Raw genomic sequence first — 22,016 nt, 5'->3', positions numbered from 1 at the left:
TTTCACGGGGGGAGGGGGTGCATATTTTTTCGGCTACATGATAGGGACGACGCCACAAATTTGAAGCTGGGGGCCTAAGTATCAAGTCTAGTGAGGTGGGAGGGCCCACCATTGTTGGGTATAACTTGAAGAAGGGCTAAACAAGCATCTCCTAGGCTAAAATTTAGCAAAATACTATACTGCTTAGGAGGGACAATTCTCAGAAAACACTGATTATTGTTTATTGGGATGAATCGAGGAGGGGAGGTGTCATGCTAAAACTCAAGTGACAGACCTTGAAAAAAAAGGAAAAAAATAAATTGTGACCTTTCGTTTCTGATTGTTCTCCTGATTCTTCACAGTTTATTCTCCTTTTTGCATACACTTTTTCAGAAAGTATTAGAAAACCGGTGAGAAACCGGAAATTCTTATCTTGAAAAATGGGGAGCTTCAGCCCCTACCCCTCCTATCCCACCCTGTGGCGCCGTGCCTGTCATGAAAAAAATTTACAACATAAGTTCCTTTGTGTGGATTCAACCTTGCGCTAAACATATGCATCAATCATCGTTGCATTTTCCGTTAGCTTGAATGCAATGTCATATCAGGAAGGGAAGATCATCGCAAATATGATATATCTATTTCAAATTCCTAAACGGGCTATTTACGAATTTCAGAGGTGGCGTTCCTGCGCTGCAAAAAATTGTTCTTGATGCCCTGCGAAATCGAAAATTTTTGAGATTGGGGGTTTCACGCCCCCGCACGGATTGCCCAAAATAGGCAATTTACCGACTCTGGTACCTGGTTGGTTATGCGAGCTGGGAAGGAGCATGCATTTCCTCCTTAACGCAAATGCTTGCTGACACAGCATCACTTCGGCTAAATAGAGGATTTTTCTTGTTGTTGGATAGAAAAGGACCAGGAGCAAGATGTATAGTTTTGATGGAAAACACAGGCAAAAGCCGATTGTATCATTACGTGGCGCAAGTAAAAAGGTAAGGTAGTGTTCCTTGTGAAACTGATGTAGATGTTTTTTTTGTTTAAGAAAATATGAGAATTTCATTTTTAGGCCAGTCCCTTATTCGAGGGCAAGCCTAGGCAATGTTGGCCAAATAATTTGATTCAACTAGAGGACATATACCTGAAATGATAAGCATTTTTTCTACTTTTATCATTATTTCCAAGCGAGCAATATTAATCTATTTTTAGCATCTGATATAGCATTAGATATTTATTACATAAGTTGTTTGTACAATTGTTGTAGAAGCACCTATTTTATGGTACATTTATTTATTCTGCCCGATAAAGGGTCGTTGTATTAAACGTTATAGTTATATAACAATTCGATTGTTTTTTGTTGAAAGAAGTGAAATATGAAGAAAAAGCATAAATAAAAGAAGTGATTTACAGTTTTACGGAAAAAATTGTAAACTGGAAATAAGTATGTGGAGGAATTTCTCGACAACAACATTTGTCACATGAAAACACACAAATTTTGGTAAAATCTCAACTGTTTTTATTTTTTTTATTTTTATTTTATTTTATAATATCTATACAGGTTAAAGGTTCATACATATGTTTTTCAACCTGACCTGCTTAAAAGATTAAAATAAGAACTAATAACTATGTTAAAATACTAGTAACAAAAGAAATTTACCAATCAAACCTAATTTACAATATTTAATAATACTAAGGCTATAAAAAGTGAACGTAAAGATGAAATAAAAGTTGTCCCCGACTATAGTTGTTCTTTGAAGGTTTTCAGGGAGGGGGCCAATTTGGTAGCCCTTTCTAGATTATTCCACAGTTTTGGACAGCGATAAGAAAAAGCCTTTTGGCCATTTATTGTTTTTAGCAGCGGTATTTTAAGATCAGTTTCTGATGAACGCAGAAACCGTTCTCTATCATCCGAACATTTTTCGAATAATTTTCTCAAGTAGTCTGGTGCAAGCATATTTAGTGATTTGTAAGTTAGCGTGGCTCTCTCCTTTCTTACAAGATTTCTGATGGTTAACCAGCCAAGATTCTGAATTATTGGAGCAGCAGACGCATCGTGCGTAATTCTTAGTCAAAATTATCAAAAAAGGAATGATTCTCTTAAGCATTTCAGTTCCTTCCCACATGTTGCAATTTTGTAAAGATCTTTGAAATGCTGGAAACATAACATACGGCGGATAGTGACCAGATGTAAGCTGAAAATTTATATTCAGGTATAATCGAAAATAATGTGAGAGAAAGAAAGACATGGTTGATTGTTGATTGTTTTTTACCAATCAGTCTCCGTTAACCTCTCATCTAGTTTAAGAGTGTGATGGGAAATGAACTCTTTCTGTCTACACAAGCCAGGATCCTTTGTTTTGATGTGAACAGATCCTAAAACTCCTAAATGAAAAGACAACCTTGCTTGCCCAGTGATTTTAAAATTATCATCTTGTTTTGGCACACTCTAGATTTGTGAGTAAATGTTAACCAATTGTGGAATCAATAGAGTACCGAAGTGAAGACTTCACAAAAATATATTTTTAGAATTTGTCACTTTTGATCCCATTACCTGAAAGAGCATCATGTAATACCTCTGAATCTGCAAAATCAGTAGAATGTGTTACAAATTGGAGAAATGGCTGTATGAGCAAAGCGTCTTGCCCCATACCTCGTAATTTCGTCTTGGTTCATAACTTTATGAACCAGGCCAGAATAAAAGTAATCTGATGAAAACAAACTTGAAGTCTTTCATTAGCCATATTTCGCCCAATTTTGAATATATCTAACCGATTTTGCATGTTGATAAGTTTTATATGCCATTCTTTTAGACTATGAGGTCAGAATTAAGAAATTTTTAAAATGTTTTTTGATGACATCAGACTTCGGTAATCTATTTTGGCATTTTGGTTTTTGCAAATAGGCCATACAAATAGGATGTTCTCTTTTTGGGGCCGTTTTTGCCTGATGCTCACAGAAACATGCAGTTTTATTCTATTGATTAATGGCTGGCTAGTGCATCCAACATACTGAGCTTCACAATTTCACAAAATTCATAAACAACTAAACTTTTTTTGATTGGTAGGAGCTCAATCCTTTTGAGCGAATTGAAGCTTGACCTTAGTACTATAGACTTTATATGGTTTCACAGTGGACAAAAAATTGTTATGACATTTTTGCTTTGACTGTTGCAGTTTAATGAATTATTGCCATCCACAGCATTTTTATATTTACATTTATATTTATATTTTATACATCCACAGCACTTTTCTCAACTAAACTTTATCCTGGCTGAGAAATTTGAAATTTTTTACTCTTAAAAAAGTGAAAATGACATTATCTGGGTAGCCATTCTCCAAAATAATTTCCTTGATTTTGTCAAGTTATATAACCAATGAAACACCTCTTCTTCCTCTCCCATTACTTTAAATCCACATCTAGATATAAATTTTCCACTTACTTTTGATCAATTTCCAACGTTTATACTCTGAAGAGTGCTGAACCAAAAGTGCTTTAGTTACTATGTTTCCCGTTTCTCTTATTTCTTGCAATCTTTAAATCATTTTTTTGGCTAGTTTTTTTGAGAAACACCTTTACTTTACTTTAAAAATTTTTTGCCAAATAATTTAAGCAGCTAGAATTGTTTCATGGAGAGGCCTTTATGTTTGCTTAATAAACAAAATCATTTTTCAAACTTGCAGGAGATACATTTGGGGGTAAAATCTTTTTTCAAACTCGCAGGAGATACATTTGGGGGTAAATATCAGAAGATATGAAAAAGAGGAAAAAATGAACCAAGCAGTATATCAAAGATATATGAACATGCTTCTTGATCACTTCTCTTTTCATTCTGTTCTATTTGTATTTGTCTGGTCTTTTTACAGGAAACAAAATCTTCTTTTATGGAAAAAAGATTGCAGGAAAGGCAACAAAGATGGGTAAATATTTCATCTTGCATTGAGAGTTTTTGTACATGATTTTTAAGAATGGTTCAGTGACATTAACTCACCACAAAAATTTATTCATTTGATGCTTTTGAAATCATACTTGGAAATTATATTTGCTGGTGGAAGTTATATTCATTATTTCGAAGCAGGAACTGTTTCAATAATATATTGGTGTGTTCCATAGAATTCCACAATAGAATCAAAAGTAGTTAACATGTTAATTTTTTCTTAAATTATACCTAACACAAAGATTGTTGACAAAAATAAAGATGATTGGATTAGCACTGGGTCCTGAATCAGTCCAGACATTGTATGAACAAGGGCTACACAATGAAGTACTAACAGATGCTTCTAAATTAGTGCTGCTTTTTTACATATAAACAATTATTTAGAAAGAGGGATAATACTGTTGCCAAATGATATGCTATCAAATGTGCTGAATATTATACTGAATATTACTTTCATTGAATAATTACTGAATAATACTGGTCTTGATAACCTTAATCAAAATGCATAATTGATATCAAATGTTCAGCCTTTCTTTTCTTCCTGTTGGCAATAGATTGGGTCTTTATTTTTACTATGCCTGTCTATGATTTATGCTTCTTGTTGAAAAACATTCTTGGAAAGTGTGAAATATACACGTTCATGTTTATAGAGTAAAGTGTTTTCAATGCTCAGAGACACCTTTCCAGAATATTTACAACTCTTTTTACTAATAACACCCATTTTCATGTCAATGCTTTTGTAATGTGTATAAAAAACTCTTTTTTAAATTACACAAGTGAATGCTTTTTCAAAGACAGTATAAGGCAGTCTGTCCCTAATTGTGCTCAAATTTTTACACCAGAGCAAAATTCATGCTTGGTTGACATGGGCAAATTGTTAGCAATTTTAGTCAATCAGACATGACATTGAGTGGTTTCATCCTCAGTTTTCATACAAGCCAATTTCTGGGGGGAGTGACTGCTTTGAAGCTTTTTTAAAGGATTTTTACGAGACGTTTTCTTTTTAAAATATTGACAAATTTTAGTTTACTGTTTATAAAAAAATTTACACCAATGCTCTTGTTTACAAAACCTATTTTCAACATCCCTTTCTAGATAAACAAATTATTTCTAGGTAAACAAAGTGTTCACAATTTTTCATGGTTTGGCTTTTTGGCAAGGATTTGAAAAGTGGATTTCAATTTACCAGGGTAGTTACTGGCTCCCTCCTGCTTTTGCTGATTTGCTGTTCGATCATAAATGATAATAAAAAATAGGGCAGGGTAGCTGGGGGTTAAGTCCCTAAGGCCAATACTTTTTACAGATATTGTTATTGCAGTGCCTGAGCTGGCTCTGGATATTTCTGGCTACATACATTTCTCACGTGTAATTTTAAAACATTTTTTTAAAACCATGTTCCAGTTATACTACCATGTTTGCGTTTCTATCTGGAGAGGCCAGGTTTTCCGCCGACTCCTCCCGTATTACACTATCACCTTTCCCAGTCATCGGAAGACCATCTTGAGTTTTTTGCGCTGTAGCCACTATGGGCGTCTGAGCAGAGTTAGTTGTGCTTAGACCTGATGTATTGATTGTGTTTCTGTGAACAGTTCGTTTTGTCGCGAGCGTGCTATTTGGTTCGATTCTCTTGAAACAAGTAACCAAATTTTTCAGCCCGCGGCGATAAGTCCCGCTGAAAGTGAAATAAATGTAGGGATTGATTGTACTGCCCAGGTACTGCATGAAGAAGGCGAAGAAGATGAACCATGTGGGAAACGAAGTAAAACATTTCTGATAGTATTCACTTGTAAACATGATGAATTGCATAACAAAAACTGGAAGCCAGCATATAGCGAAGGACAAAGTTATAGCCAAGAGCATTTTGATAACGTTTTTCTTTTGCTTTAAAAGTTGTTTCTCTGTCTCAGATGTGCTCTCCCCAGGAATTATGCGCTTCCAAAGCTTCCAGGCGATAGCTGTATACATAACTGCCATTGTTAGGAGAGGCAAGGCGTACAATCCAACGAACAAGATGATCGTGTAATGCACTGGACTGTTTTTGGCGTCAAATGGTGGATTCCATTTCTCAATGCAGTAGGTATCGCCAGCAAATTCTGCCAGCTCCATGGCATAAATCGTTGGTGAAGCATAAGCCACTGAAATTACCCATATGGATACCAGTATGTATGGCAACATCTTTTTCGTTATGGTGCGGTTGAATGGGAACATAATGGCAAGGAATCTGTCACACGTGATCACCTGGAGGCTGAGGATCGAACATGCTACTGAAAGATATATGCACATGTGCATAAAGGTGCACATGAACCCTCCCAAGGGCCAGTTTCCTCTAGGCAAGTGTATGACCCGGACTATCTCCCATACCATTGGAAGAATTGTTATTAGAATGTCAGCGACACTCATATTGGTGATGAGAGCGTTAGTAACTGTATGCATGCGCTTGTTCTTCGCCACAATCAGAATCACCAAAGAATTGCCGATAAGTGAAAAAATCACCAGTAAAGTAAACATCGCTACTTGTAGCTGGATGCTTACAGGTTCTGACGGTACACATGATACGGAAAGACCAGGTACTGGTGTTGAAAAGGACGAGTTGTTCATCTTTTTCTAGATGCAACAAAAGCCGTCCAACAATAACACTTTGGCAATCAGCTTTCAACTAAATGTAATGCAAACTTAGTTGCTAAATGCAAAGTTCGGATAGTATGAAATGCGTTCGTCTTTGAAACTGTTCCACTATTTCACGAAAATGTTCTGGAAAGAATCTACCTCTCAAAGCTCTGTCTGTCTTGCTGCACGTCTATCGCTTTTACTAGCCTGAAAGATTTGAAGTATACTTTTGTTGGTTGTTTGTTGTAGTAGCCATAGCACCATTAATTTCGTCGTCAAACCAATTCTTTTTCTCTAATTATCGGATAAAATTTCCGGTAAAAGGCCGTTATGCCTAGTTTTCTTTGGTTTTCTCACCTCCTCGCAATCCATTGGTCTACCGAGCATACAGCACACTAAAGGTGTTGTTTTAACTGTTCCCATCGCATCACCACTTATTAATTTTTCAAGTAAATAGATCTGTGTCAATCAGAACTTGTTAAGTCAGATTTGCAATTTTTCTCTGAATACGAATAAAAGAGTTATCATTCCTTATAATTTTATTATGAATATGAGGCCACAAGGGTACATCGCTAAAAATGCTTTTGTTACCCCGGTTGTAAGTATCACGATACACTCGAAATGACGACACACTGAAGTATCTGTCCTTGATTAAAAGCCGCAGTGAACTGTTAATAAAAAATGTAAGCTGCCCTTGATTATAAGCCGCACCCGTTAAACAATAGAAGATAATTGGCTCTTATAAGCCGCACCCGTTAAACAATAGAAAAATTCTTGGCTCGAAATGACAGACGTTAAAACTGAAGTTCATCTCGGGGAAAACCAGTCGAGTCTGCGCGCAGGCTAGTCTTTCTCTCTGCCATCCCACTCTCCTGCAACGCTCCTTCTCTGCAACCCCTACTAGATGCTTCCGCTCTAGAGCCCATAGTTACTACAGGCTAGTTTGCATTCGGTTGTCTTTTTTGTTCAAATGAAAGAGCTGCAAAGCATACAGAAAGTCATATTATCCCTAGATTTGCTCCAAGTCTATTCCGTGCTTGAAAGAGAGGAGTATTTGTTTCTTTCCTGTGGACTTTTGCGAAGGAGACGGACAGAGAGGGCTCTGCATTAGAGTCGGACGGAGACGGACGGATAGGGCTCTGCATTGTCCCTATTCGAATCTTTTTTCCCAGAGCTCTCGACTATAAAGTACGCTTGGTACTAGAGCCTCAAGAAACCGTGTATACATTGTTGTAGACCAATGCGATGGCGAAAATGTTTTTAAGACTATGTTTCATTTATTTTTCGTAGACTATATTACGATACATTCAATAAAGCGGGTATTGGAAACATTTTTTCTTTTACTGTTCAAAATATTAGAGTTTGTCTGCAATGAACTTCAAATAAAGCCAAACTCCTAGCATTCGAAGGGAATATCAAACATTGCAGTAGCTGTTCAAATGTCGCCCTGTGCTAGTTTGCAATAAATGAGTTTTCTTCTTTTTCAAATCTAGATTTAAGTAAGAAACAGACCAATTTCTCGTGTAGAAGTTGCAGGGAAGTTGCTGTAGAACTTTTCTGGCTATGAGTAAGGGCGGTGTATGTCCTTTGGTTGGGTATCAATGGAAATCATGCAACATTGTTTGGATAAAAAAGTATTTTGTATAAAGCATGCCGATACCTGTCATTGTTAAATGTTTTTGAATTATTTTGACACTGGAATAGGTTAGGTTGTCTCCAACCGGCATATGTGTTCAGCAAACAATAAGGTTTTTCTTTCTGCTTTTGTAATTAGCACTTGCCACAAAACATATTTTGCACATTGAAGTTCGTATAAACACGAAAGAGAAACAGAGCATTTTCAGTCAACAACGAAACAAGTTTGTTTGTCGCCTATCATTGTTCTTTTACTTTTAGAAAATTTGACAGATGTTTTCAGACTGTCTATCTATAGTTCTGTTCTGCTCAGTTTTCTTAATCAGTGTAAAGAGTTCATTTTGACTGATTCTGTGCAGTTACAAATGAGAAGTAGAAGGACTGATTGCTTGCTTTTGGCAAACTGGCAAATTCTTCAAGTTTTTAGACCAGGGCTAAAGAAGCGCATTCTATGACGGCAGCTCTCACCATCTTCGCGCGGCCAACTGATTTCAAAAGAGCATATCAGCTTTACATTCGATTCAAGCAATTGAGCTCTCCCATTGGGGTTGTTACAAAATCTTTCTTTATTTATCTGGAACCTGGTTATTTACGTCAACATGTTTATATTTAGACGCCGAAATGGCAAGAAATGATACTTTCTTAGCGATCCGCGATCACCTTTATTTATTTACAAGAGGCCCCCAGTTACAAGGCGGCTTTTATTGGCAAGATTGTTTGATTTGCTGTCCCTTGATGTCCGATCATTCACCGGTATCAGTGAAGAAATACCCGCTGGATTTCAGAAATTGTCTTTACAGGTCTACCATGGCTAGTCTACCATGAATAGGAGGGATTGAAAAAACATTTAAGCAATGAATGTTGATAGGCGTGGTACGAAAGCCACCCGAAGAATCTATTCGTCAAGACTCCAACTTTATAGTGTGTTAGTTATGTTGCTGGAAGACAAACGATAATTGCTGTGCAGTTGCAGGTGACTGTTCATCTGTGCATCAAGAAGGCACGTTGTCAGTATATTCGCAATCGCAGAAGGCAGAGGTTAGATTAACGCTCGAGTTGATTATGTTTTTAATCTAAAAGCTGCTTTACGGACATCTAGAGCAGCATTTCATGGTTGGCAACTGTGCTTCTGGGGAATCGCTATCCGGATAACGAATTTTTTACATATAAAGTTCTGGAGTGGCCAGACTTTGTTTAATAAAAACAAAATGAACTACTCGCGCATCAATTTAAGTATTGCTTCGAATAGCCAGAACGACAGTTTCTCGTGTCCCGGCAAAAATGTGGTGGACAGAAATTTGCAAGTTGTGCTTTTCAGCCTGATAATAATCGTTTCGCTTATCGGGAATTTTTTGATTGTAGCTATTGTGATCAAGAACAAACGGATGCATACCTTGTCAAATTTGTTAATCATGAACATAAGTTTGGCCGACCTACTCGTTACATTGTTGCCTATGGTTTGGGAAATCGTCAGGTTAGGGTACTTCACCGATGGTACATGGCCCTTGGGCAGCTTCATGTGCGTGTTTGCCTTTTTCTGTGTTTATATGTCGGTTGCTTGCTCAGTGTTGAGCCTAAGCGCCGTCTCTATTGATCGTTATTACTTGATTGTCAAGCCACATTCATACAGCTTGAAGAATCAGTATATAAAGTACATTATATTTGGTATTTGGGCATCGGCATTCTGCTTTGCATTACCGACAATACTTATGCAAAGAGTTGTTACTGACAAAGACACCGGAAAAAAGCAATGCGTAGAAGCATGGAAGAACCCCTTTGACCCAAAGACTAGCCCTCGCATTTACACAGCAGTGCTATTTGTCTTCTTGTACGTGATTCCATTGATGATGATGACTGTGTTGTATTCAAAGTTGTGCTTAAAACTGTGGATGAGAAACAGCCCCGAAAGCATGATCTCAAAGAGCCGAAAGAAAGCCGTTATGCGGAAAAGAAAGGTTGTCATTATGCTCATCTTCATGGTTCTCATTTTCGCCATTGGCTGGTTTCCAATATTCCTGGTACAGTTTATGACGTATTTTGATTCTCGCGTCGCCCGTTGTGCCTACAGTATTCCCGAATCGCTAATCTTTGTGGGATATTTTTTCGAGTACTTGAGCAGTGCGTTGAATCCGTATGTTTACTTTGTGTTCAGCGAGTCTTTTCGCCACGGGCTCGCAACTTTATTCCAGTGTCAAACCAGAGGGCGACCAAGAGCCAGAAGTGGGACTGTTTCTAGATTGCAACTCTCAAAATATACACCATCTCCAACCGCTTTTCGAGACGAAAACAGAATTCACAGAAATGGTAGCTTGCGAGTTTCGCCTGATTCAGACTGTATTGAAAGACGGCCGTCAAGTTCGCCCATGAGATTAAACACAGACGATATACATTCTCGTCAAACAAGTCCTGTAAAATGACACAGAACCGTCATTATAAGTAAAAAATAAAAATCTATGAGAGATAATTGGATTAATGCTGCTTGTAAAATACTATCGAAAATTTTGTATTTTTTGGATAACTGAGCAAGCGTTATGAAGCAAGGGTTCTCTGATTATGACCGACCTCTGCAGAAACTCATTCCCTTCAACTTAGTGTTTAGCTTGGATATATATTTTTTTGTCCCATGTATGATGACCTCTGAAATTGAAACCATTACCTACCCCTTTACCTTGGGCTGTGATCATTTTCATAAAACGTTTCTCTTGGCTATCATGATTCTGTCACCGTTGCATGTTTCAAATGAATTCTGATACATATCTTAACTTTTATATGAATCTTCAGTACATACAGCAGTGGAGATATATGTCTATAAAATGTGATTTGCTTAGATGTAGAAATACCCCCTGTCCCCTTCAATTATCACCTTCTCTCGCCAAGGCCTATTCCAGGCAATGCAGATTAACCGTGATGTCTTTTAAAGGATTTTGGTTATTCCTGTCAAACAAAAATTAAGGATTTTTGGGAGGAATAAACAGACAACCTATTAGAGTATTCGTTTATTTAAGTTTGTTCATGAAAGTTATACATGAAAGTTATATATTTTTAAGTAACAAGTTATATTTTGTTTTTAAAACCCGTATCCTTGCCAACTGCTCGTCGGATTGGTTAGAAGGTCTAAAACGGCTATTGCAGGTGCAAAATGTTCCTTATGAGAGATTGGCAATCTATAATTATGATATCGAATAAAGCGTTGTATTAAAAACTGGTTCACTTCATTAGTTTGAAACAAAGTTGTGTTTCCTGTTTGCAAATCGATTTATTTAACATGTTTCAAGCCGATCTCTTTGTTTAAGTGTTCATTCTTCGCACATCCATCACCTGCTTTCTCTCTGCAGGTTAATATGATAAATATCAGTGTCAATGTTCTTAATTAAAATACACAGCTGACAAGTATAATTACAGAAGAAATATTCCAGCTTAAATTTTCATTTCAGAATGCCAGAAGTGAAATTTCTGCGTGTATACGAATTCAAAAATTTGTGAGGGGATGTCTTTGCAGAAAAAGAGAAGTACGGCTACATCAGATCAATTTGTTTGTCCTTGTTGATGCAATGATTTTTAAATAAAGATTATAAAGCTACGGCAGATTATAAAGCTGCTGCGTTCGTCAGTGCGACTGTCATTGAAGAGACAAATATTTTCTTCACAGAGCTGTTTTCTGATTCGAATTTTCAAATTTTCATAATTTATCTACAAAATATCAAAAAGTTGTTCTACATATGATAAAACTGTTTGATGTGATATAGTTCAATAAACTCTCCCATTTTTGAATTTTTGACTTTTGACCATGTAGTCCAAAAAACACCATGAAATACCTCTGCAAAATCAGTTAATATGTTAGAAGTTAGGTGAGACCTAGATTTGGTTCCATTTGGGTTTGGTTCTCAATTCTCTTATCTGGATTACATGGAGCAAAAGTTAAAAGATTGAGAGCACAAAAGTTAACGAAAATGGTGTCGTGTAAATGATACCCAATCGCGATCTTTATCCCGAAAATTCCACCTAATTTCCGAGGTGGATTAGGGTTGCGATTCAAAAGACAAAGAAAAATAAAGAAGTAACTAGAAGATACCCTGTCACATGTCAGTTTTTTTAAATGTTACCTATCAAGGATTTTGGTTGATTCGAAAGACCTATATTCCTGCTTGGAAGGAGGAAATAATCGAATGTTATCTAAACAAAGACAAAAAGAAAACATATGTTTAGGCTTGTTAGGCTCAGATGATTTTGCTCAATATTTTCAAAATTAATCTTGATTTAATTTTTTCAATTTTATTCTAAATTTTGAATTAAACTTGCTTCCAGAAATTTATACCTCTTTGAGCGTTGATGCTAACCGTCAGAAACCAAGATGGCTGAGGCACAGCTCTTCCTTTTGTTATCCTTCTTCCATTGTTAAAATCACTTTGGAACTCAAAGTATTTGTAAAGCAGTTTTCATTTTTGTTCTTTAACTGCAGGCACGAAAATTGCGAGATTTATTTGACCAGGAAATTATAATGCTACGAAAAAAAGATACAAAAAAGGAACTCAGGTTCGACGATACAAAAATTGCTCTTCGGATGATTGGTTTCTTCCACAATTCACGCACGGATCATGATAGATTAGTAAGTGTCTGTTCTCATCTTAAGCAATCAACAAACGTAGTGAAATATTTGGTATTAGCGCTAGAATCATAGCTGTGAAAATGCTGCTGGCCTTTGCTAGAAATGTAACAAGACTACATGCCCATGTTGACATTTATGGAAGGAACAAAAAATATATCAATGTTTATAAAAACCTGATGCTCTATAATTTGTTGTTGAGAATTTGATGATGTTGTACGATGAAGCAAAACCTACCGTATTTACTCTAATATTCCCGCTTCGTTTTTATTCCCGCCTCTCTAGTAATCCCGCTTGTATTTCATAGATTGTAAGAATAATCCCGCCTCCCCAATAATCCCGCATGCGGGATTGAAACTTTTAATTGGCATTTGCTATTCTTTACACACTTTGTATGGGTTGAAAATCAAGGATTGAAACTTATGCTTGGAGTGAATGGGTTAAATCATACGATAATGTCATAGACGGGAGAGGGCAGAGAGCTGTCTTATTTTGCAAGTTTATCAAACATCCAAGTCTCGCAGCATAAAAAGACGTTTGATTCTTTGACTTCGTACTACTGTCTATAAAGCACAATATCTGCTCTGTCTTGTCTGTGAAAATAAATATCCCATCCCCCATTTAATTTTAAGCCCCCATACATGTTGAAATTGCATATTTTTTTCTCTGATTTGCCACAATCATGTTTAAGAGACTTTTTTGTTGAAACGGTATCCTTAAACTGGACTTTAAGGCATTGAAAAAATAATCCCGCCTCTCCAATATACCCGCCTCTCGAATAATCCCGCCTTTTTTTGTTAGGTTGAAACGCTAATCCCGCAGCGGGAATATTAGAGTAAATACGGTATTTGCTTGGAAAGAGGTTATAGGCACTCTTTCAGTTTCAAGTTTATCATTAAAGGTCATATTAACTGCCCATTTAGTCATCATTTTTCAGTTGAATATGTAAAAAAGTAACACGACATGAGAATACCGCATATAGATTTATCATTTAAGTTTTGTGTTTGAGTCAGAGCAAAGTATAACATGACAAAATTTTAACAACTTATTTTGAAAGATCGTAAAGAAGGAATACATTTCTTATATATTGTGTTTAAAGGCAATCTGTCTCGTTGTGGATTGGTTAACGAGAACAATAGCTGGAACAATAGCCTAAACACGATTCCAGCGCTCCGCTATATTTTTTACAATGCGATAAATTAAAGGGGGACTGGAAACAATAAAAATCCCTTTGTTCTTATAACCAATCAACGTCGTGACAGATTGCCTTTAAGTCAAGTGTAGTATGGATTGTATTATTTTTTCTGATTGTTTACGTCAAAGAAAATTGATGTTTGCTTGCAGATACAAATTTGCCAGTTGATTTTAAAACTTCACAATGCCGGAGAAATACACACACCCGAAGGCGAAAGGAGATGGATCCATCAGTTTAAAACTTTACTTTATCTTTGTTTAAGGTTTGTTTTCCCATCTTATCAACGCATATCTTGTTAGCCAGCAAAAGCAACATACATTAATGAGCCCCATCTGTTGGTGTAAGAATTTTCACATTCTTTGCAATGCTGATTCATTCAACTCAACATCTGCGTGTTCACACGATAGCAAGATAAAGAAGTCGCGCATTAAGTGTGAAGAATGGCATTTTCCAATCATTTTCAAATCCATTTTGATTAGATGGAACTAATTTTGTATTTTCTGTCAGTGGAAATTTTAATGTAGATTTGTTTGTGTCGTTAGATTTTGCTTCTCGCAAAGAAATGAAAAAGAATAAAATTACTGTTTCTTTTCATTTTGATTTTATTTGATTCATAGTGCCTGATCTAGCTATTCCTGTAAAAATGGTACTTAAAACACTATACACTGATTGATATATGCTTTGCGTCATACCTAGTTCTGATTTATTTATCAAAGACAGTAATATTTTGAAATCCATTATCGATGTTCTCCCATCAGTAGCCATTCTTAGTAATATATCATTACTCTAAACAAATTTTTTTCTTAGTTAACGCGGTGTCTTCTTTTTCTCAGGAATTTAGAAGATTCAACAGACCCAAAAATATCTATAACAGTGCCTCTGCGAATATTGGAGGTGTTTCTTCAGTCGTACTTATTCTCATCAGATTCTCATTCAACAACCAACTCTAGCGGCAAATTGGTGATTCTATATCTAATTAGAAAAGGTCAGTAGAGTGATTTTTTCACATGAGAATTTCGGGTAGATTCTTACTTTTCAACGATTTATAAGGCAAAAAGTTTAATGAATAAAGAGCTAAAGACCAACATGAATTTTTTATATGGGAGGGGGATGCTCTGCAAGGCTCTTCAAATTGTTTGACTGAATCTTTTATTCTCCTCAAAACTTAATGTCATTTTTTAAACGTCTATTTAAAATTTGAAACCTGCACTCAAGAAAATATTGCTACTCTTGATAACCGTTGTTTATGAGGTTTATACGTCCGAATAGCTTTTTTAAAACAAATACAGGAAGAATCTATATCAATTGTTATAAATATTTCCTAATGAAAAATCAGTTATACGCGAGTTGAATATATAAAAAAAAGGTTGCCTTAAAATTGTGTTATTTTTTGGCCTAACAGGGTACTTTAGATGCGTTAGATCTCTAATCAATAACAGAGTACCGGCAAGTTTGGAAATGTCAGCGAAACCGCCAACGCCATTGGCAGCTAGTGTTAAAAACATGGTGCTGAAGCCGATTCAAAGTGTGATGACGCAGACATCTAAGGCTGATGAAACTGCAAGGTATGTAGATACATTTGAGATATGCTGTCAAATTCAAGGTATGGTAGCACTTCCTTTGAGGAGAGCGTGCTCTATCCTTGACTAGTTTACCGATTGACAGAGTTACTCATACTGATAGTGTTATTAGTTGTAATATAAGAAATATAATATAAGATAAGAAATTACAGATAATACTATTAAAATACTCGGATCTTAAGCCACCTATCAATCAAAGATTGGCCAATTAGTTTGCGTGATTCCACTCGCACGCTAGTTGATTGGCTAGTATTGATTGACAGGTGGCTTGAGCCACTTTTATATCTGTAGATCTGTAGATTGTCTTTAATGGTTTTCTCTGTAATTTATTATTTTAATTTTGCTTTGATAGCGCTTTTGAAAATTTTTCTTGCTGAAAGTCTGCCCTTTACAGTGTAGTACAGGCTCAGCTTCCAGTACCAGGTGTTTGTGAGCTTAGGCTGTGGATGGTGATAGGGCTGGGGTCGCCGGTGCAATGTAGGTATAAGTGTAGTGCGGTGGAGTCGGGTGCTTTTGGTTATAGGGTTTTAGTAAGAAGTGGAAGTGGTTTGAGATAAGAGATGTTTTCCGCTGTCATAGTGTGTGAAATGATAAAGAACCTCAATCAATTTTGCGAAATTTTAGGGAATGAGAGATGCCCTTAATGTTACAGGAGTTGGAAGACTCGGTGTATTAATCTTTATGGATAGGAATTTCCATTTCGGAGCCGAGGGTGAAAGTCGTCCGAAACGAAATGAGTTTTGTTCTTGTTTTCTAAACGTTAGTATCTGAAAAAACTTTAATTTAGAAAAGCTTTTAACAATCACGATTAATGAAAGAATCATGATAAACCTACTTTCGTTTCCATGAGCTCTGTTTTATGGAATTAGTCATTTTTGGGGTAATAGACTTCAATTGTAAGCCGTTATATTTGTCGTGAGCCACTCCAGTTGTTTTATGCACCAAAAATTATCAGAAGTGAGAATTTCAGTTTGAGTTCAGTTGTAAATGTTCACGGTAAAGTGGCATGACTTAGTATGTACTAAATAGTTTGTATCGTTCGAAGAACTGTTAGTATTTTGTTAAAATTGAAGATCGAAAACAACATTTCGCATTTCTGAAGTAAACATCTAATTAGGGACAGCACAAAATTTATTTTTGTTCGCCATGAGGCATCAATATAATCGGACACAGAGCTGCCTAGGACAAATGCCACCTTATTTTGTGTTAATTATTTATTGATCTTCTTGCAAGAGCTAGTCATAGAAAGTGAATCATTTTATGAACCCATAAACATTAAGTTAGATTCAGATTCAGTGTTTGTCTGAAAGGCTGAAAGGAATTTCTTGGAATTATTTTTAAGTGGATACAAAGATTATGTTGTCGTTTCAACAAAAATGTCCTATCTTCGTTATTTCAAAATGGAATAGATATGTTTAATAACGTTTTTATTGGTTTACAACCAATTAATGTCTTTTTTCTTTCCAGGGACGAAATAATGTGTAATTTTGCAAGTGAAATGTTGTGTCCAGAAATGTCAAATCAGCTGTTTCTGTTTCTGATCCCGTCATTAGCAGAAGATGTTCCTATAGCAGATCTACTTCAGTCTATTCTCCGGCTATCAAATGTCGATACAACATCAACTGAGATCAATCCAGGCCTAATGGTCAATGCTACATCTTGGTTACTCTATGGTCTTCTTTCCTTCGGTGAAAAACAGATAGGTAGGTTGAGCGCGTGATGCACTAGCAATGTTTTTTGTCGATAATGTTATGTATGGTCGCTGTTCTTATTTATGCTGTGTTCAAACTGTGCAAAGAAGCTCATTCAATGGTTGTGGGAAATAAGAGTCAGGATGCTTCTAATGTGTGTAGTTAAATATTAACAAATGCAGTCGATAGCATATATGTACTCATTAAGAATATCAGAGAAGCAAATAAGGGATTTATCACTGTCTCGACCAGAAGCACAGTTTAAAGATTCATCTATTGTTTTGAAGAGCAGGTCTGTGTAAAGTAATCGAAATTTTCATATAGTTTGATAGACAACATGAATTCGCAGGCAGAAAGACACAGGGCATGTTGTAATTCTCTTCAAACCTGTATTCTCATATACAAAGGCTCATTCTCCTAAATATTTAAACGAGGATGTACAATATTTGATAAAAGAAAGAGAACGTTTACAGGCATGACTTTTGAGTATTCTGTAAAACAGTAAATATAGTGATATAACTGTTAGCCAATTTCCGTTGCTGAGCGATCAATGCTGTACATGCTGTAGTGGTGATAGATTTGATTTTGATGCTTTGAGAGCAACAGAGAATTGTCCTTTCCAGTTATACGCACAAAAGCGTGAACTAGACTAGTCTTCTTTCAACTCCAATGTACATGATCAACCAGTTATTAAACAAGCCGTCCTATCAAGGCTCAGCTAATGTTAACTTTACAGTATGTTATACTCGCAGAAGATAGCCAAAGAAAATTTGATTTTGGGAAGTCCTGTTAAAATGTTATACGCACAAAAGCGTGAACTAGACTAGTCTTCTTTCAACTCCAATGTACATGAGCAACCAGTTATTAAAAACCGTCCTATCAAGGCTCAGCTAATGTTAACTTTACAGTATGTTATACTCGCAGAAGATAGCCAAAGAAAATTTGATTTTGGGAAGTCCTGTTAAAATGAAACCCGATTACTCAGGCAGGGGTTGAATTCATTTTGAAGTTAGCGCGGATTTTTTATGCCTTTATATTTTGCGATTGAGATTTAGCTTTAAGTTATTTTCTTCTAGGAGGTCTTTCACTGGAAAATCTGGCAAGATACTTAATACTTCTGAAATACCTTGTGCCCGTTTTGCCGTCCACCAAAGGTAATGAAGTACTTTATGTCCAGTCCCCCCTTATCTGCAAAATGGAAGTATCTGCAATATGTTGTATTTTTGCAATGTACAGTTGGAAGTGAAACGGTAATGAATTAAATGCAGCAAAAATACAATTAGCATTGTTGCCATTGCTATTTCCCATTTCCTGAAAAATATATTATTTATAACTTAACTGATAACATAATGGTAGAATGAAATTATTTAAAAGGCTGGAGAAGGATAGTTTCATTCGGTCTTGCACAGTGACGTCAGTGTTCCAAGACTCTTGACAGCTATTGAACTGTGGGTTGCTCAGAAGGTATCCCCAACTGTGAAAAATCATACCAACAGAAAAATTAGCATTTTCATTATGCACCTTGTGCGCTAAAGGTGAAACAAAAATATAATTACAGGTGTTGTCATAATAAAGCTTGTTACCTATGGTCTATCCTTGTGAACAGTTTAGTTCTAGCGTTTGTCAAAAACAAAGGCTTCACACGTACTGGTGACATACTCGAATAAATGGATTCCTGGTTGCCCACTCGCCACTCTCTTTTCATCATTCGTTTTTTCATCTGTTCGTGTATGGTTCAGGTGTTCATACACCCTGTCTTGTGTCCGCTTCTTTTATATGATCAGAAAAAACATGAAAATTTTCAGTCCTAAAAATTTATCAATGTTTATAAGCCATCAGTTTTTCTAATTTCTAGTTTTCTTGCTCAGCAGCAAAAATGGCTCAAGAAAACGATTGCTTTTTTGCAAGAACAGAAGTGATTTTCTGGTGCTGCCGAAGATGTACACACTTTTTGTCATGAAAATACCTAAAATTTTGCTGCGGCTCAATATTCTTGGGTTTTTTTTATTTCGAGCCTAAGATTATTTTCAATTTATTCTTGAGTGACACCAGAAACCCATTCGCCTGAAGATCAAAGAAAATTTGTCAGTCTTGGGGAATTCAATTTTTTTCATCATAAAAACAAGACATGAACAGAAAATACAATAAATGTGGTATTAACAAACAAAACTTAATCGAAAAGAACAATTTCAACTCCGTCTTACTCGTTTATTCCAATGTAGTCAACTTTTTATTTGGCAAACTTTCTACAAAAACTAAAAAAACAAAAAAATTCTTGATGAAGTTTGAGCGTTGCATTATTCTTTAATTATTCTTAATTTTAGCGATTTCCAGCCTTAATATTCCTTTACACTGTGCTCTTTTAAAAGATGTGCTTATTATTCTACGAAATACTCTAGAATCTAAACAGTTTCCTAGAATTCCTATTCCTGACCGAGAGTTACTTAACAGCTCCAATACAGAACTTATTTTGAAAAATTGTTTTAGAAAAAGTTATATTCTTTCTTAAAAACAGTTTGCGACCCACTGGTGCCTGTCCATGGAGATTTACTTGTCCACTCTTCAGCAGATTTGTCGAAATTTAAAATTTTGTTTTCAGTTCTGTGAATTGTTTTGCAGATATAACTTCAAAGAGCAAATCAGCTGAAGAATCCGACTCCGACTCGGATGCCGAAGAAATCGAAATAGAAACTTATTCTCCTCTCGAGGTAAGGAATGCTTCATAACAAAGGTCATCCAATCACAATCGCTATTTATGATCACATGGTTTGCGACCACGTGGTATGGCAGTAGCTCCCCGTGTTTAAGGGAATGGTTAATTTCTAGTGATTTGATTTTTGCTTCTGGTATCTTAATAGCCACAATATATTCTCCAATGCTGAAAAACTATAGCAGTTTTGAAAACGACGAAGGTTATAGCTTGTGTCGTTATCGACACAATGGAGAAGATTGTGATCCTTGTGTTATCGTCAAGCAGTAGAAACATTCAAGGACCGTGGAGCATGTTATGGATCGAGGGGGGGGGGGCAAAATAATTTAAGGAGCTTAACATACCAAAAACCTAAGCCTCCTCAGCCCCCATTTTCGCGATTCCTGACACAATGTTATAAATTTTGATGTTATATTGTTGAAATTTATGTTTTAGGAGTCAAGTTCAAGAAAATATGCTATGTTGCGAGAACATTGTCTTGAGCTACTAGACTCTCCTAACCATGTTAAAGAACTTGTTTCTCTTGTTGAGCGTTGCTCCGTCGAGTAAGTTTTGCACTATTTGTTTTAATCGTGGTAGGAGATTTGTTTCTTTCTGGAAATATATACTTTTCGGTTTATTATTTACTGAAAATGAGAAGGGTGTTGATGATAAATGTTGTTTAGATTTTCAGGTATAAACAACTATTTGAGGAAAGTTCAAGATATTTTAAAATTGAAATTTTCATATCATGAACAAGCTAAAGACATTGGGAAGAGACTTTCCTAATATTGATTTGAGCGTCTAAATTATTTGATCTAGGGATTCGTCTTGTATTGAAAAGAGTATCATTGCAAGTAACACACATTAATATATCCAAGATTGTAAGAAAGTTGACATATTTTAATTTGGTGTAATTTCTCATAACTGTCGTCTGTAGAAGAGAGCAGACCTCGACTGATGACGAAAACAGAATTAGAAGTGCCTGCATAGAGGCTATATGCAACATCGCCTTCGCACTAACCACAAATCAGAAGTTGCTTGTGCATAAAACAAGGTATTAATTCCAGTTCAGTTCGTCGTGATAAACAATGTTCTAGAGGCCTCCATTATCGAAGAATTCTGCAGTTATCTTTTGCTTATAACCTTTCAATTGAAATACTTGTATTATGAAAGTATCATTTTGTGGGCAATAAAATCTTGCGACCTGTAGATTGCTAGATGTGTTTGCGACCTGTAGATTGCTAGACCTGTAGATTGCTAGAAATTTAGTTGGAAAGCCAATGTATTTCGGGGAGACTTCATTTATTCACTAATTTATTCTTTAATAACTTAAACGATTTTGTCCTTTGATAATAACATGAATCAACTTTCGCATTGCTGGCTCTGTGATGGCTTTTGGCAGTGCTACTTTCTGTACCAACATTGAAAAAATGATTATCTCTGAACTATACATCATTCAGGAAACGTTTGTCTTCCGGTCCTTTTTGCAGCACAACATGTTCTAACCAGGTAGTGCTAAGATGAATCTGTTTACTTAATTGGTGTTTAGACCAAGACTTATAACTTCCAACCGTCAAGTTCTGTCTATATTATTGATATTTCTATTAGAAAATTTTTTGAAACATAGCAATGCAGACGACATATGCTGGTTTTTGTCACGTCTTGCTTTGTAGTTGTAGATGTTATTTTCTAATGGTTCAACTTCAACCAAAGCATGTGACAAAACAGATATTTTGCGTCTTTACATATTAAAGCAAATGAAACTAGTTTTTAGGATATTATAGCACACATACACCCATATCTATGCTATATAGCAAATTATAATGTAACCTAGTAGTTTACGGTTTTGTAGTTTGACTTGAATAGAACGTTTGATGATCTCTCTGTTTTCCTACAGATTGCTGCAGAGATTAGCTTTCAGCCACCGGTTCATGAAAGGTACTTGGTACTTGTTGTCAAAACTGACTACGAAAACAGGAGTGGGGTGAGTGTTAAGTCTCCATTTAACGTAATTGTACAGGCTGTTTGTGCCTTTGATAGAAAAAGGTCATCTGTTCAGTTAACAGCAATGAATATAAATGAGGATAGGGCTCCTGAATAACA

General features: G+C 36.0%; 3 protein-coding genes across 3 annotated transcripts in view; 2 read left to right on the top strand and 1 right to left on the bottom strand.

Moving 5' to 3' along the window:
- Nucleotides 1–813: 813 nt before the first annotated feature.
- The window catches only part of LOC135694907 (ubiquitin-protein ligase E3C), a 34,338-nt gene continuing 13,135 nt past the window's right edge, over nucleotides 814–22,016 (top strand). Inside the window, exons 1-13 of the mRNA XM_065213790.2 lie at nucleotides 814–971; nucleotides 3,840–3,893; nucleotides 11,587–11,661; nucleotides 12,612–12,758; nucleotides 14,100–14,212; nucleotides 14,784–14,935; nucleotides 15,353–15,515; nucleotides 16,998–17,233; nucleotides 18,298–18,375; nucleotides 19,841–19,929; nucleotides 20,367–20,476; nucleotides 20,851–20,967; nucleotides 21,811–21,897. Coding sequence (XP_065069862.2) covers nucleotides 906–971; nucleotides 3,840–3,893; nucleotides 11,587–11,661; nucleotides 12,612–12,758; nucleotides 14,100–14,212; nucleotides 14,784–14,935; nucleotides 15,353–15,515; nucleotides 16,998–17,233; nucleotides 18,298–18,375; nucleotides 19,841–19,929; nucleotides 20,367–20,476; nucleotides 20,851–20,967; nucleotides 21,811–21,897 — 1,487 coding nt within the window. The 5' untranslated portion in view covers nucleotides 814–905. The remainder of the gene's footprint in view (nucleotides 972–3,839; nucleotides 3,894–11,586; nucleotides 11,662–12,611; nucleotides 12,759–14,099; nucleotides 14,213–14,783; nucleotides 14,936–15,352; nucleotides 15,516–16,997; nucleotides 17,234–18,297; nucleotides 18,376–19,840; nucleotides 19,930–20,366; nucleotides 20,477–20,850; nucleotides 20,968–21,810; nucleotides 21,898–22,016) is intronic.
- Nucleotides 5,312–6,508, bottom strand: LOC135694776 (neuropeptide FF receptor 2-like). The gene has a single exon (XM_065213644.2). It carries the CDS (start codon nucleotides 6,506–6,508, stop codon nucleotides 5,312–5,314), a length of 1,197 nt encoding a protein of 398 aa, XP_065069716.2.
- LOC135694913 (G protein-coupled receptor 83) lies at nucleotides 7,884–11,578 on the top strand. Its single transcript, XM_065213796.2, has one exon. It carries the CDS (start codon nucleotides 9,361–9,363, stop codon nucleotides 10,567–10,569), a length of 1,209 nt encoding a protein of 402 aa, XP_065069868.2. The 5' UTR covers nucleotides 7,884–9,360; the 3' UTR covers nucleotides 10,570–11,578.

The sequence above is a fragment of the Rhopilema esculentum genome, chromosome 8, assembly GCF_057945365.1.
Source record: "Rhopilema esculentum isolate cy_ngs chromosome 8, ASM5794536v1, whole genome shotgun sequence".
Taxonomy (NCBI): domain Eukaryota; kingdom Metazoa; phylum Cnidaria; class Scyphozoa; order Rhizostomeae; family Rhizostomatidae; genus Rhopilema; species Rhopilema esculentum.
Note: the sequence above shows the minus strand (reverse complement) of the source record. Positions and strands in the feature narration are given on the sequence as shown.